Consider the following 16,764-nt stretch of genomic DNA (forward strand, 5'->3'; position numbering starts at 1 on the left):
GTTTCTGCGTAGAACCATACAAGTGTTTCTCTATCAAGTAGAATATATATATATATATATATATACACACAGAAATGGGGGTACAGTAGGAGTCCCTTCTGTCCCCCAAGGTACAATCTACACTAATGTACTCCTGAGGGCTCATTATTGGACTTCAAGGTAACTATGTGTACCTTTTTATGGCCAAAAAGGTACGTGCGTGTTCCCAATCAGTATATAAAGGGCACAAATAAGTACCCTAGAGGGTACTGTTCCAGTGACAATAACATACTTTGGTTTCAGAGTGTAAGGTTAGACTAAGGACCAAAGAGGACTCTTGATGAATCCTATTTTAGGGGTGTATTGACTCCAGTGAGCTTCACTGTTGTGAATAGAATCCTTCCAAACACTGTAGCACCTACATGTAGGTATTGGTCTGTTTTACACTGCCATCTAGTGTTTATTAGAAGTAGTGCAGCATAAAATTGGATATTATATAGTAGGAGTCAAAAACATTTGAACTGGGGCCAAATATCTGAAAGTCTGAGCTGACTGTAAAGCTGTATAAAAACATACTCGGTCTCTATTACTCCAGTAAGATTAAAAAGTAATCTCTATTAAACTCCACTCTGGCAAGTGCAATTTATTTTCCGATCAATGTTTTACACAAAATGTTGAACTGAGGCAATCATCTCATTTAAAATTGAATTGATACGAGATGTTTCATGCTCAATTCCTCCTTTCACTCTCACACATGAAAGAGCATCCTCTTAGCTCCAACTCTATTCAGCGAGTCAGTACGATCGACTCGGCTCCCCAATCTTTTGGCTCCTTGCCATTTTTTAAAAATCAAATCCGCCCAAAATGATTGGTTTCTGCACAGCTATTGCATAAATGGTTTCTTTTAAATATAAGCTAAAGGTTAAATCAATAACAGAACCTTAAAGGAAAGTTCATCCTGAATGCCTTGCATATTAATCTTTCTAATTAACATGATCTTCATGGCAACAAATAGGACATGCTCTATCTTCACACAAGTTTCCCACAATCCCATTTAAGAGATAAATGCAACAGCACTTTAGTCCTTTTCTCTGTCCAGCTTTCTCAGCGCCTCATCTGTTCAGTCGACTCCTGCGAGTGACACAAACTAGTGGATGTATATTTCATCAAGTCTTGATAGTAGGACAGTATTCAATACTTTACTGTCTCTTGAGATTACAAATACTTTCATTTGAAAACTCATCATCCCAGTTATACAGCTGTGCAATCATTTAAAAGAATAAAAACACTGAATATATAATTATTGTGCTTTATTTAGGCGCAGACATACAAAGAAGTCAACTACACTCTGTGATTAGGTTGCAGGGAATGAACACACTTGTTAGAGATGCAGAGTGCAAAGGCTTGGGGAGTGTGTTATGAGCAGAAATAGTCTACGCCTGAGCCGCAAGAATGGCCAGGATTTATTTTGGAGGTATAACTTCACCCAACAGGTTAGTCTGATAGATAAATTCGTTAATACCTAACAACCAGGGTAAAATTCTATCCTTCAAAAAACTCTGACTAAATAAGAGGTCTGTGTTTGACGTTGAAGTCATATGAGCTTTTCAGACAAATATCACTGCTGCTGCATATGAAAAGATTTTACAACAGACAATTTTACAAGATAAATTGAAAAAAAAAAAATCAATGAAGTCCATGCAGGCAAACAAACTTTTGCACTCTTTACTTAGAAATGTCCTATGTAGAAGTTAAACACTTGCAATACAGCAGCTTCTCAGCAAGAGCTGTTAGTGTTACAGGGGGGGAAGAAAAGAAAAAAAAAAAGCCTGCTAACCCAAGCTTTAATTATATTAGCCTCTACTTTATTATACACTATCAATGTGTATTCCTCCTTATAACCCAAAATAATCATACACTTGTCTTTGTTAATTTAAAAAAAAATCGTCTAATAAATGTTAGGAATATCTAACAGCCAAGGGAAAAAAAAAATCAAATCACATCACTCCAACCTGTCCATGTGGTGCTTTTACTGATGACGGTATGAGAAGAAAACTAAGAAAAAGTGAGTTCTGACCACAGTCATTCAATTTAAAACATCCAAAACCCACCCGAGCTACATAATCAGGACATTTACAGATCATGTTGACCTGCAAGTGGAATAAGGACATAGAAAACATGAATCCTGAAGTAGATCTGGAGCCTTATTTTAGATTATAAAACAACTGAATGGAAACTTCCTCCCATTTGTTAAGAAAAAGCCAGAACCTGGGAGATAAAACTCTGAGCTAGTTGTGCTTATAAGATTAGTTGGGAACATGTTATGCTCAAAGACCTCAGAAATGAAATGGCACATGCTGTCAAATGGATGACCTTGTTACAGTGAAATAAAAACTTGCACCACAGCGCTGTTCAGCTCTTCATTCTGACTGGACAGAAAGTGATTAATTTTCTGTTATAGCAGCTCTGATAAGACGAATCACAGGTTTATATATTAATGCACTCGTTCAATAAGTCATCACCTCTTTAATCGCAATGGAGACAAGGAACTGGATAACAGACGCTCCATGTAAATGGATTAAAAAAAAAAAAAAAAGTGTGTGTAACTTAACATGGGAAAGTTTTCTGCGAGAAGACGCCTTTTTAGCATTTGTAGGAGTCGTCTCTAGTGTCAGCGCTCTGTCAGTCAGAGCAACAGTAAAGCTGCAACGATGTTTTCTGATGGAGGAAGTTCCTCAGGATGGAGTACTTCAGTCCAAGCTGCATATTTTGTCTTGTTAGGGTCAAGAAAGAGAAAGTCAGGCTGATAAAGCTGCTGCTGTAAGGCGAGTGAAAACAGGAACTAAACTAATATTTCACAAACACTGAAAAACATTAACGTAACTATAATGGATTTAAAAAAAAAAAAAAAAGTACTCATTGGCAAACTGCTGTTGTGCAAGAGGAATAAAACACTCCAGGGCATGCTGTTATCAGGGGAAATAAACTACAAAATCAAACATGAAGGTAACAGCATTAAACTGCCCCAGGTTTATTGTCCTAGAACAGCACGTCCGGTCATGTTTTATTCCTCCACCTTGTACCATGTGTCCACGCCAAACAGAGGTGGAGCTGTATGTAGGAATAAATGGGTGATATACTGTGTGTGTGTACAGATTTATTTCACTGTCAAACTTGCTGTAATGTTGGCAATTTGGTTCCATTTTTCTCTATATAAAATCTGAACCTAAACAACTCTACACAACTCAGCTTTGAATTGTTTTTTCAATTTTTTAACGAATTTGTTAATATATAAACCTGCTTTTGTTTAAATATATACAGCCTACAAAGTTTTGGCCTCTATTATCCAGCATTATTCATCTAAATGACACACAGAGTGTCAGACAAGGCTTTTGTTCACAAAACATCTCACTTTTTTGGCAAAGAGGCAAAAACCTAAAAGGTAAATCCACAACCCCCCCCCCAAAAAAAAAAAAAAAAAAAGAGAAAATAAAGTTGTAATTTGCTATGAGGTACTAAAAACAGTGTGACACCATTTACAGTAGCCTCTAAGTGTTAGTTTATGGCAGTGTTTTATTTAGAGGGAAATGTAACTAATACAAAAACATCTGTATAAATTTTAAAAGGGAAAAAAAAAAAAAGTCATAGCTGACCTTCAAATGGCAGCTTCAATGTTTGTCCTTTACAGTAAAACTATATATAAAAGGTCATCTGTGGGCTGGGCTACCAGCGTAGACCTCAACCTCCGTCACTGAACACATGAAGGGCACACTGGCCTTGTTTATGGAAACATGTTTTGGGGGAAGAGAACCAAGTACATAACAGACAAAAGGTCATGAATCATATATAAACTGTCATTCATCTCCACCAGAGTTCAGCTCCAGTGTCAGCCTAGCACATGTTCTGGATACCAGACCTCAGGCAAACATTCAAAAGATGCAATGACGGACGTTAACAGAACCTGAACCCATGTAGTGCGAAAACTGAGAAAGTGAACTGTTTTTAGAAAACCGGACTCGCAAAGCTCATCTTTCTACTCTTCTTGTGTCCACTATCTATAGGTGATGCATTTCCTATGAACACACTCCTTCCTAAGTAGTTTGAGGGAAAGAGAGCACAGAGCATCAGTTTTGTTTTTCAGCTAAGTATGATGTTAGGAGGGAAGAAGCAGAGGGGAGGAGGGGTGGAAGAAGGAAAGAGTGGAGGGAGGTGAAAAGGCTGTTCCTCAGTGTGGCTCTGGAGCCAGAATGGTCGTCCCATCGGGCTGCTCGACCACCGGCTCTGTACTCGGCGTCGATTCTGATTCGGTCCCAAGCTCGGTGGATGATGCAGTGGGGCTCACCTTGGTCTGTGGTAACATCCGCCATTATTATACAATTACTGACTGGAGCTTAATTGAAATGCCATGTACATCAACTTACCTTTAAGCTATCCACTTTCTCCTCAAACGACTTGAAGGTTGGAGTGTTCCTGCAAAGCATCAGGTATAGCTGATATTAAATATAGATCTGAACATAGATCCTAAACAGTGTGGCACACGTTTTGCTGTCTCTGTGCCATCTAATAACCTGTGTTGCAGCTACGAGAGAGAGAGAGAGAGAGAGAGAGAATTCTAACCAGCCACCTCTCCTGAAACAAAGTCACACCTAACACACAGGCCTGAGGGCGAGAGCCTTACCTCATCACAGGCATGCTAGTGGAGTGTTGTATGGAGCGTATACTATCAGTCAGCAGTGAGGAAGAGGAAAGAGAGAGAGAGGTTAGACAAGTCACACAGCAGTGATGCGTGAGAGAAATAAAGCTCACAGTGCATGCACATACACTCCTTCACATTCAGAACTAGAAGGGCACGTGAAGACTGCAACCCTCCGCCAAGGACAAGTCAACTCTTCTACCATGTGCAAATCTGCAACCAGAGCCACTGGATACATTTCCAAAACTATTAGTATTATGTGCCTACATGTGTATCCCAGAGGATTACTGGTATCTCTGAATGTAGCTTGTAATATGGAGTCATCATATTTCTACACCAGCTATGTTTCGTCACTATTGAACTTTACTGCCATCTAATGGATTTTAAGATGCATGGCATTGTTGAAAGCAGACTTGTGCCAAGGCTAAATACCGTATTTTGCAATGCTTGTGAAAGTGAAACTAAATTCGTGGATCTGCCCCATGACCATTTTCTGTGGTAATTGGGCTGGTAGGTTTTGTACAGTCCTGCTTCCAGACACAAACTGCACCAAAAATGTAATCTCCTTGCCGGAGGTAATAAAGATTGGTGTGGACAAAAAGATCGTCTTCACTCTTATTTTTAATCGATTGTTGCCTGGCGGACAAGTAGATGTAATGGTAGCCGGCCATTTTTCTTCTCTGCTTCTTTCTTTTCTAAAGAAAGAAAAAACCCGAATCATTATTGAATTTCATTAAAAGTTATTTGGTGTGTACAGTACTGTACATTTACACAAAATTTGGTTAACGGTGATGTGACGCACCTCGTGGCTGCAACTACAGCATGCGCTGTATTTACTTGGTCTGAATCCCACATCCTGCTGCACCACACATGTTGGGTTTTAACTAGCCTTATTACCTCACCCGGGACGGAGTCCACCAGGAGGCAAGGTATTGTTTTCGGTGGGGTTTCTTTGTTTCTGATATTACGGGAAAACGGCTGGACCAATCTTCATGAAACTTTCAGGATAAGATTGGTCTCAAATAGAACCTCCAACATTTTGAAGGTCAATCACTCAAGGTCACCAAAAAGGTCAAAATCGATTTTCTGCGATATCTTCCTTCATATTCATTCAGATGTGTTCTGACTGGCTGAGAGCAGTACGGTGTGTTCTGATCGGCTGAGAGCAGCATGGTGTGCAAATGAGAATCAGAACCATGTTTATTGGCCAAGTATGCTCACACACAAGGTCAACATCAAGGTCAAACCGATTTTTCTGCAATATCTTCCTTCATAAATGCTACCGGGCGAGGTTTGTTTTGCCTGGCAACACTTGTTAATTATCTTTTATTATATGGCATGAGCTACTTCCAGCAAAACCGTGCGCTTTGATTGGTTCCTTGGCGGGCAGAATTTCCCCGTTATGCCCATGGGCAATTACGGACTTTCTTTCCAAGGCTTTCAATGTTGCAAAAAAAAAAAAAAAAAAACACAAGAAAGATGAATCGGAAATCAAAACGGAATAAAAAACGGCTGAAACACAAAGGACAAACAAGAGTCACCGAGTTAAAGAAACGAGCAACAAAGAGCGTTCAGAAACCGCTAACCGAAATTTAGTTTTGAAACCGCTAGTTGTTTATTCTGCGTGCATGACTTAACTACGTTACAAACATGACATGACAGAAAGCAGCGTCACGCCTCATTATAATGACTATTTTAATCTTAGAAATTAAAAAAATAAATAAATAAAAACAGCCATACAATAAAACTCTAACCTCACTTGCTTGGTCTTTGCGGGAAAATATCAGACCTCAGTCTTTTTGTACAGACCTCACCTACAGCTTGGTCTCTACTGTCAAGACCTCTGATATTTTCCCGCAAAAACCTCATGCTCAGTTAATGAGTAGTTAGTAGTAGTAGTAGACATATGACCTTTTTAAAAACAAGAACATGCAGCCTTGTGAAAACTGTTAATGAACTCCCCTGATTACCACACACTCATCTCATAGTTAAACACGTTGCGAGAAGAAAATTTTTTTTAATAAATAAATAAATGAGGTACTGCACAGATATGATCTTGTGTGATGTGCGATGCAAAGGGAAAACACTAAGCAGCATTTGGTTATGAGCTGTAATGACATCCTGACTTTTTGCCGAGGGTGCAAACACTACTGTATCCGAGTCAGCCCTTACACTGGAATTTATATGCTGATTTGTGTTTGTATTAATGCACCTTAACTAGCTAACACACTATATTACATTACGTTAGCTACCAGTTTTAACCTGATCAATTAGGTTTCCGAGCAACCGCAAGCATTTAAAAAAAAAAAAAAAAGTCTTCAGTTATGATTACACTTCAGACATTTGTCCACCCCTGTAAAGCTAAATGGGCATCGTCAATGTTTATATCTACATTGTCTGTGGTACTGAAATGGATTCCAGCATTACTGGAGAAAGAAAAAAAAAAAAAGTGTGGTTTGAGTACATAGACCAGTGAAAGTAAACTACACAGAAGGACTTGGACACGTTCATTTAGAGGATCAGCAAAATCAGCAACATGGCCAGTTGGAAATCCATGAAAGGAAGATCAAACCCGAATCACAGGGTTTTACACCAGACACAAGAAGTTTATACGGAGCTTATGCGTACTCAAAACACAAGTGAGTTTTGTAACTTTTCAATACAAAAATCATTTAAAAAAAGGAGAGAATGAGGTAGAAGTGGAAACGTCCAATCTTCCTAAACAGCAATTATACTGTCAGTTCGACACCTCAAACAGATACAAATCTGTAACATCCAGATTTAAATGGTTATAGAATATCAGCAACAGGGTTCCCCACACCTCCTTAATCAAACTCAAGGACTTTCAAGGCCCAATTCCATCAAATTCAAGGACCCAGCACAACATAGTTTGAGACATGGATCAAGGTTAATTACTGTTACAACACTAAGAAGTTTTATAATGAGAACTAGCAGGCTTTACAAAAGCTCAGTCAACAATTAAAAAGAAAAGAGAGGCTTGAATGTGTCAATACTTCGCAATTGTACTGTTACAGTGATGGCAGACTGTGGTCTTTTGCCTTCTCTGCAAAACTATGTGCACGTTGAGTGATAGAGAAAGAGTTATGAATTGAAGAGCTAAGTAACTGCTCATTTATTTCATTAGCATCAGCTTTACAACATTTTTCATGAACATGAGTCTATGGCCAAACAAATAGACACACACTCAAGAAAGTGCAACAGTCACCGTCATGTGCATGCATGAGTGACTGAAGTTGAATGATGCAGCTTAGGCCCTGTCCACACGGCAACGGATTCAGGTGAATCTGATAAAACTGTTTATCGTTTCGGCCTGGCGTCCACACGGCACCGGCGTTTTGGGTGCCCCAAAACGAAATCTTTTGAGAATGGGTTCCAGAGTGGAAAGATCTGGCAACGGTGCCATTGCGAAGTCGTCTGGATGAGAAGAACGGATTTGTTTACGATGACGTCACAACCACATGTGCTTCACGCCGGGTAGAAGTGTAACGAACTCGATGCGAGTTGTCAACAAATCCTATAACTTGGTTCATGAAATGCGCTTACAAAATATTTTCACTGTGAATATTTATTGTGTAATGGTGCAAAGTGAGAGAGAGTCAATCCCACCAGCAAAAATAGGGAAAAAAAAAAAGGAGCGATCTCACCTCTTCAGATGTTGGTTTAAGTCCTACAAAACATTCCTCAAAAAGGGCGTAGAAGAACAAATTAATCCATCAACGTGTAGCATTCAATTTATTCCGGACCATTAAAGACGCCGCCTTCCGCGTAGAATCATGCGTCATCCTCGCCGCCATATTGGATGGGTCAAAGCGGAGAATAAAGATGCCTCATTCATGTGCTGCGTTTAACTGTACCAACAGGTTTGCCGTCCAAACAAGATCACATGGGATTACCTTTCACAGGTGAGACTGGAAAAATACTTTTCATTGTATTTGGTCATTATAACGTAATTTTACAAACAGATTTTTCTGACTTTGTGGCTAATATGAAGTCTCGCGCATAATAGTTTATGCACATGCATCCTTACTTCTATTGTTGTGGTGTCTCCGATGGGACCGTCTTACAGCGCACCTAGAGGTGTGGCATGTGTATTGCATCGTTTTCAGCAAGCGTTGCGTTGCCATATGTACCTGATATTTTACTGATCCGTTGCCCATGTGGACGCAATATATATATATTTTTTTTAAATCTCGTTGCCGTGTGGATGTAGCCTTAAACAGTGGCAAGAAAGCTAACATCAAGCAAAGTTTGTGGATGTAACTCCATGTTGTAGAGCAGGGGTATTCAATTAAAAGTCACTGAGGTCCAGTTATTAAATTTTGTCCAAGTAGAAGGTCCGAACCGAAGTATAGCTTGTGTCTTATAGCCTTCCCCTATGTCCACATTTTCATATGGTTTCAACAATATTTATTGTTAATTTCCAATGCAGGAAATGAACTGAGTGCACAACTATCTCTTTTACCATAAATAAAAGTCGTCCCAGGAAAATAAATTCAAGGCCTTTATTTCAGATTAAAGAAAACAGAAACCTCAGAATAAAATAAATAAAAAAGTGCAAACAGAGTGGAATAACTCCTTTTTCTCTTAAATTAAAGAGGTCCCAACCTGAAGAATTGAAGGCCTACACTTCAAGTAAAAAAGTCAACACAGAAAACATTAACTAAAAAGTGCAAACAGAGCGTTGACTTCACATTTTCTTGTCTTTGTTCTTAAAATAAGGAGGTCCCAGCCTAAAAAAAAATGAGGGCCTACTTTTCAAGAAAAAAAAAGTCCACATTTTCAGAAAACAAGTGGCTTTTTTGGGGGGAAATGCAAACAGAACATTTTTCTTTGAACTTTTTTAATTATTCTTCTTTTACTTTTCTTAATGAGAAAAATGGGCATGTGGCTGACCTGCCAGTAATTTAAAACTTGGTTGGAATGGAGTTAGTGCCATTCTCATGCAGATATGTAGGTGTTCATTGTTGAACCTAGAACGGTACTTGGTTTTGACAATGTTCATAGTGGAAAAAGCTGACTCACAGCTGTAAGTCAATCCAAACATAGTCAAGGTGTGCAGTGCTCCTTTGGTTAGACCAGGGAACACATGCTCAGAAACAGTCTGTAACCAGAAAGTAGCAGGGTCAGTTGTCTCAAAATGCTCTCTTAATGCAGCATTTCCTTGCAGATCAATGAGCAGATCAATGTTAGCCTGGGCCCGCCCATCCTAAGTGTGACGCAACACGGGGGCCTGTTGCGAACTGAGGCTACGTTTACACTAGACTGTATCTGTCTCGTTTTCTTCGCGGACGCACTGTCCGTTTACATTAACCCCCCTGAAAAAGCGGGGAAACGGGAATCCGCCAGCGTCCACGTATTCAATCTAGATCGTATCAGCTCCGGTGCTGTGTAAACATTGAGAATACGCGAATACGCTGTGCTGAGCTCTAGCTGGCGTCTCATTGGACAACGTCACTGTGACATCCACCTTCCTGATTCGCTGGCGTTGGTCATGTGACGCGACTGCTGAAAAACGGCGCAGACTTCCGCCTTGTATCACCTTTCATTAAAGAGTATAAAAGTATGAAAATACTGCAAATACTGATGCAAATACTGCCCATTGTGTAGTTATGATTGTCTTTAGGCTTGCCATCCTTCCACTTGCAAGTAATAAGTGATCTGCGCTGGGATCACACACACAGCGGCTCAGTCCCGAATCGTGGCTTGTTCACTTCACTCGCGCGCTCTGTGAGCTGCGCAGGGCCGGAGTGCGCACCCTCCAGAGGGCACTCGCTGTTCAGGGCGGAGTGATTTGGAGCGCAGGATGCCTGCGGAGCCGAGCGTATCCGCGTATTGGTGTTGCTGTGTGCACGGCTAACGGTTTTAGTGTCAACGCGAATCGTTTTAAGAACGTTAATCTGATGATCCGCTGATTCGACGTAATGTAAACGTAGCCTTAGTCTGGCCAGGCAAGCTATCTCCAGCTCTTCCAAGCTTACGAAAAATCAGGAGCCAATCAACTTTGAGCATCTCCAACGGCCCTGGGTAGAGGCGTGTTCAAGGCAGTGACGTAGTAGAACTGCGACCGGAAGCCATAGACTGTTTACAGAATCTATGCCAGAAGCGCTTCATTCACTAGAAACATTACGAACATGGAGCAGCGGCAAGCCTTTGACACAGCGGTAGATGCTGTATTGAAAGCATTCAACGGGAAGTTCTCATTGAAAACGGAGCAAAGAGCAGCCCTGGAGGTATTTATTGAAAGGAAGGACGTTTTCGCCTTGCTCCCGACCGGCTTCAGTAAGAGTTTAATCTACCAGTTAGCCCTGCTGGTGGCCAAATCAATGGGGCTCAGCGAGAATCCTATCGTTGTGGTCGTCTCGCCTTTGATCGCGCTATTATCGTCCTCTTCCTCTTCAGCTCCTCCTTCTTCTTCCTGTTACTCAAGCAGTTTCTGTCGCGTCACATACGTCAGAGGAAAGAGTGATGTGATTGGTTTAAGCTTCGTCACAGCCTTTTCTGGCTTCGACCAGTAGCAAACTGAGGCATTTCAGGGAGGCGGGTCAGCCATGCACTTTGGGAAACGGTTGGGCTTAATATCTATGCCAGACCAATGCTCGCAGAGCTTTGAAGTTGCGTTAGCCAAACTAGATCAATGTCTCAGCAACAGCGTTTAAGCACTCCTTCACAACTGTCCCATCACTAAATGTTTTTTAATGTTGCCCCAAAATCCACGCTACTTTTAAGGAACATTCGTTTCCACATTGCTGGGCTGTAAATGTATGTGTGATGAGTCAGGTAGACCTGTCATACTGTGCTTGCAGTTGGGTTATTTTGCGTGCCCTCAGCTCGGACTTCAGGGGATAACTTTGCTCAAAAGAGCTGTGCTTCGTTTCGTAGTGGCGCTTCACGTTGCCGCTTTTAATTAATGCCACGTTTTCGGAGCATATGAGGCACACTAGTTTTGAACTGCTCGCCGGAAGAATGAACATGTATTTCTCCGTCCATTCATCTTTAAAAAACAACGATTTTTCTTGTCTACTTTCCGCCGCCTTTTGGAGCAAGCCATGTTGTCTCGGTCGGTTGTCTCTGAACTTAACTCTCTTCCTCTTTGCTTGTTGCTCTGCTGTGGCATGCTGGGTAAATTAACGATTTTATTGGCTCAGCTGAGTGAAGCTATTGTTGTATTAACTGGAGTAGCAGTGCCCGCTGTCAATAGCCACGACCGTCCAAAATAATGCTCCATGAAAATTACTTAATCTCGTGAATTTACCATTGGTCACGGGTCCGGCCAGAACCATCACTGGGTCCGGATCCGGAACGAGGTCTGCCATTTGGTGATGCCTATTGTAGAGCTTAACAAAGGTTTGCCAAAGTTAATCACGAGCTCATGTGGTTATATCAGCTAATGATGAACGACGGTACTTCATGCAGTGCTGTCTGAGTCTTCAATTCCCATTTCTGCACAAAATATATAAATTCAAGGACTTTCAATGACCCATGTCCATTTATGTACATTTTCAAAAACTTTCAAGGGCTTGATTTTTTTCCCCCCTCAAATTCACAAACTTTCAAGGATTTCAAGGACCCATGGGAACCATGGAGCAACCTCATCGATGATTTTAGTCAAACTCGGAAACTATGCAGTGAATGAACATGCATTAACGGCACCATGCTACTTTAAAGCACAAGCAGTAAAAGTCAATGCATAAAAGGAACCACATGCACAAACTACATCTATAACAGCCTTTCTCAACCGGGGTGCCGTCTGGCTTCATTAGGGGTGCCGTCAAAAAATTATATATTCTAACATTGAAATAAATAAAATGAACTAAAATTCCAAAAAACGATAGTTACACTAATGCAGATCATCGCCGCCTCGTGAATCATCAAAATTTGTCTCACAGCCCCCTTTCCCATGTCACAACGTCACTGCCGGGGTCAGCGTATGGTCAGCGTGACTGCGTATATTTTATATGAGGGTACCTTGAGAATTTGCATACTTCTGAAGGGTGCCGTGACTGAAAAAAGGTTGAGAAACGCTGATCTATAATACAGTGCCTTGCAAAAGTATTCATCCCCCTTGGTGTTTGTCTTGTTTTGTTGCATTACAAGCTGGAATTAAAATGGATTTTTGGGGGGTTAGCACCATTTGATTTACACATGCCTACCACTTTCAAGGTGCACAGTGTTTTTATTTATTTTTATTGTGATACAAACAATAATTGAGATGAAAAAACAGAAATCTGGAGTGTGTATAAGTATTCCCCCCCCCCCAAAGTCAATACTTTATAGAGCCACCTTTTGCTGCAATTACAGCTGCAAGTCTCTTGGGGTATGTCTCTATTAGCTTAGCACATCTACCCACTGGGATTTTTGCCCATTCCTCAAGGCAAAACTGCTCCAACTCCTTCAAGTTAGATGGGTTGCATTGGTGTACAGCAATCTTCACATTATGCCACAGATTCTCAATTGGATTAAGGTCTGAGCTTTGATAAGGCCATTCCAAGACATTTAAATGTTTCTCTTTAAACCACTCTAGCATAGCTTTAGTAGTATGTTTAGGGTCACTGTCCTGCTGGAACATGAACCTTCGTCCCAAAACCTCTGGGCTGAAACAGGTTTTCCTCCAGAATTTCCCTGTATTTAGTGCCATCCATCTTTCCTTCAGTCCTGATCAGCTTTCCTGTCCCTGCAGACGAAAAACATCCCCACAGCATGATGCTGCCACCACCATGCTTCATTGTAGGAATGGTGTTCTCAGGGTGTTGGATTTGCACCACACGTGGCATTTCCCATGATGGCCAAAAAGTTTAATTTTTTCGTCTCATTTGACCAGAGAATCTTCTTCCATGTGTTTGGGGAGTCTGCCACATGCTGTTAGGCAAACTCCAAACACGTTTTCTTAAGCAATGACTTTTTCTGGCCACTCTTCCAGAAAGCCCTGGTCTGTGGAGTGTATGGCTTAAAATTGCCCTATGGACAGATACTCCCATCTCCGCTGCGGATCTTTGCAGCTCCTTCAGTGTTATCTTTGGGGTCTTTGTTGCATCTCTGATTGGGCAAGGAGGGCATTAATCTGTGAGTTTTGGTGGACGGCCTTCTCTTGTCAGGTTTGTAGTGGTGCCATATTCTTTCCATTTTGCTATAATGGATTTAAATGGTGCTCCGTGGGATATTCAAAGTTTGGGATATTTTTTATAACCCAACCCTGATCTATACTTCTCCACACCTTTGTCTCTGACCTGTTTGGAGTGCTCCTTGGTTTTCATGTTGCTTGCTTAGTAGTGTTGCAGAGTCAGGGTCCTTCCAGAACAGGTTGATTTATACAGACATCATGTGACACTGATTGCACACAGGCGGATCTTAAATCAACTAATTATGTGACTTATGAAGTGAATTGGTTGGGCCAGCTCTTATTTAGGGGTTTCATACAAAAGGGAATGAATACCTATGCACGCTCCAGATTTCTGTTTTTCTCATCTTAATTATTGTTTGTGTCACAATAAAACAACAAATGTGCAGCTTTAAAAGTGGTAGGCATGTTGTGTAAATCAAATGGTGCCAACCCTCCAAAAATCCATTTTAATTCCAGCTTATAATGCGACAAAACAGGACAAACACCATGGGGGATGAATACTTTTGCAAGGCACTGTAAATATAAATGCAACATCCAAAACACTTTGCAGAGATGTGATTATCTTACCAAAAGGAATCGGAAAATGACTAATCTGTAAGTGTTAGAGTGCATTTGGTTTAATATAACCCTGTGCTCACACTAGCAAGCCACAAAGCATTAGGCAACATTTTTCTGTCAGTGTGCATCACAAATTCACGAAACAGCATGCGACAGTGATGAAACTGAATTCATCAGACCAGCGTGGTTTGCACTGTGCTCCAAAAGCTCCAACGACTTGAGTATTCAAACAATTTCATAAAATCACTTACTTTCCTGTGATTTACTACAGTATAATATTAAAATGACAAAATACGTAACTATGTATACGTTTTGGTCAATGCTACTTCATATAGGAATGTTAAATGGTAGCAGCTGGTGCACATATCTGCAAACTACTTGTGCTTGCTAGTGTGAACACAATATTGCTGTTATGAAACACAACAGTAAACTTAGTGCATTTATTAGTGACTGTTAGTAACCAAGTTAGGGCGCGGTCCCACAACACCAATAACTAACTTATACCTATAACTACAACTCTGACTATGCCTGAATTTAGTTCCAGTCTGGAGCAGTCACACCACAACTATAATCCTGACTATATCATCGTTTGGTCCTGACACTCGGATAAATAAACGCATGCCACTTAGGAATAGTCATAGAAGGCCCCCCCCCCAAGTAGTAGCACATTATTCCGAGTCGTACTGTACAGCTTGGACTTCAAAAACAACCCATGCACACACTCCGGTGGTTGATATAATACGGATAGGTCACAAACTACAGAAATATAATTAAAAAAAAGGATACAAAATACAGAGCGATTACAGATTTTAAATACGGATGCAAATAATTTACGGATAGGTCAGGACATTTCAGTATATTACAGATTGGTTATTGATTTCATACAGATGATGCATCACAGATTTAAAAATAAATAAATAAATAAATAAATAAAAATACCCCCCCAAATTAAATGTTTGGACTGTCGAAGTTCATAATTAAAATATCTTGCATGCATTTATATACATGTTTACTTCATTAATTTACTATTGATATTTCACAGAAAATATCACATATCCGTGAATAAAAGATCCACGCTTTGTATTATTTATTTTCCATGAATCCATATTCCGTGACTTGATGATGTAACAAGGATGTACAAAGATGCCGGGGGAAAACAGCACATGCTCAGATGTCATCACAGGCAAACAATTACATGATTGATCAGATGTTTTATTGGATCAGGTCCAGGCCTGGGGGGGGGGAAAATCGCTCCAGAAGCAATCTCACCGATACGGATAAACCCAGGCCTGGGCTATAGGTATCATTATCGGTCTGGTGAGCACCAATCACATAAACCGCAGGGGACTGATTTATTTCTAGTTCTTGGTATTGTGGGACTGGGCCTTTAACCTATTTGTTACTAGAAAGAAAACGAATGTTAATGTGATTTAAAGATGGCGAGGTGCTTGTTTATTCTGTGTTACCTGACATCCTCCAGCTTTCCTCTGATGGCTGAACCCACACTGGAGAATGCTGCTGTGGCTTTCTGGCCAGCTTGGCTCAGCGTTTCTGAGGTCCTCTTATATCTACATCCACAAGGCAGGCAAAAAACACCAGGGTTCAGAACCACTCTGACAGGAGACACAGCTGTTCTGAAATATTTTGCTTCTAATAAGAACAATGCCTCAAATCAGCCAACTAACTAAGCAAGCAAACTAATTAAACAAATTATGTTCAGATTGAAGGCAGAAGGATAACGATGGTGCAGGATGTATGATGTAGTGACAGATGGAGCTGTTCCTGTAAAGCAGTAGGAGGAGAAGCCCACAGGGCACAGGTGGCTATGGGGCACATACGCTGTGGATGCAGTGACTTCCTGCCAGCTCCGGCTCAGGTTCTGCTTGAGCTCGTTGAACGGAGTGATACCCAACTTCCGCTTGATCTCTGCCAAGTGCTTCTCCTTGGAAGCCAGCACTTGAGTAAGAGTCTGGATTTCCTCCTCCACCTGCAGAGTGCAGCAATCAAGACCTTACCTACACAAATAATACACACACAACGCATAGATTCGAGAATGATAAGGATACAGACTGAGCCTTCTGTCTGTACTCTGTGTTCATTTTGTCCCCATTTGTGCACGCTTTCTGAAAGTTTATTCAAACGGACAAAATGGAGCAGTACCGCTGGAAGTCACGGGGGGCAATGGAGCTAATAGTTAAAACGAGACATGATTAAGAAAATTTAAGAATGGTGGCGCATTTTGATGACCGGTTATGCGATTTCAGTATGAATTTTTTTTTTTTTAAATCTACTGCGGTCCATGATGCTGCCACCACTTCTGCATCTTTAAGAGGTAAATTATTATGACCTCGTCCACAGTCGCCAAGTTTGTCATCATCAGAAACCTTTGACTCCG

At 40.8% G+C, this 16,764-nt stretch overlaps 1 protein-coding gene across 3 annotated transcripts in view; it reads right to left on the minus strand.

The window, feature by feature from the left end:
- Positions 1-1,274: 1,274 nt before the first annotated feature.
- Positions 1,275-16,764, minus strand: part of tpd52 (tumor protein D52) — a 79,795-nt gene continuing 64,305 nt past the window's right edge. Inside the window, exons 3-7 of one of the 3 annotated variants that reach the window (XM_060942726.1) lie at positions 16,208-16,356; positions 15,836-15,937; positions 4,658-4,699; positions 4,401-4,449; positions 1,275-4,327 (exon numbers count right to left, since the gene is read on the minus strand). In XM_060942726.1, the coding sequence (XP_060798709.1) occupies positions 4,205-4,327; positions 4,401-4,449; positions 4,658-4,699; positions 15,836-15,937; positions 16,208-16,356 (465 nt within the window). In that variant the 3' untranslated portion in view covers positions 1,275-4,204. Of the gene's footprint in view, positions 4,328-4,400; positions 4,450-4,657; positions 4,700-15,831; positions 15,938-16,207; positions 16,357-16,764 lie in introns of those variants that run through there. The other 2 variants (XM_060942727.1, XM_060942728.1) reach the window with 2 other exon arrangements.

Source organism: Neoarius graeffei, chromosome 16 (genome assembly GCF_027579695.1).
Source record: "Neoarius graeffei isolate fNeoGra1 chromosome 16, fNeoGra1.pri, whole genome shotgun sequence".
NCBI lineage: Eukaryota > Metazoa > Chordata > Actinopteri > Siluriformes > Ariidae > Neoarius > Neoarius graeffei.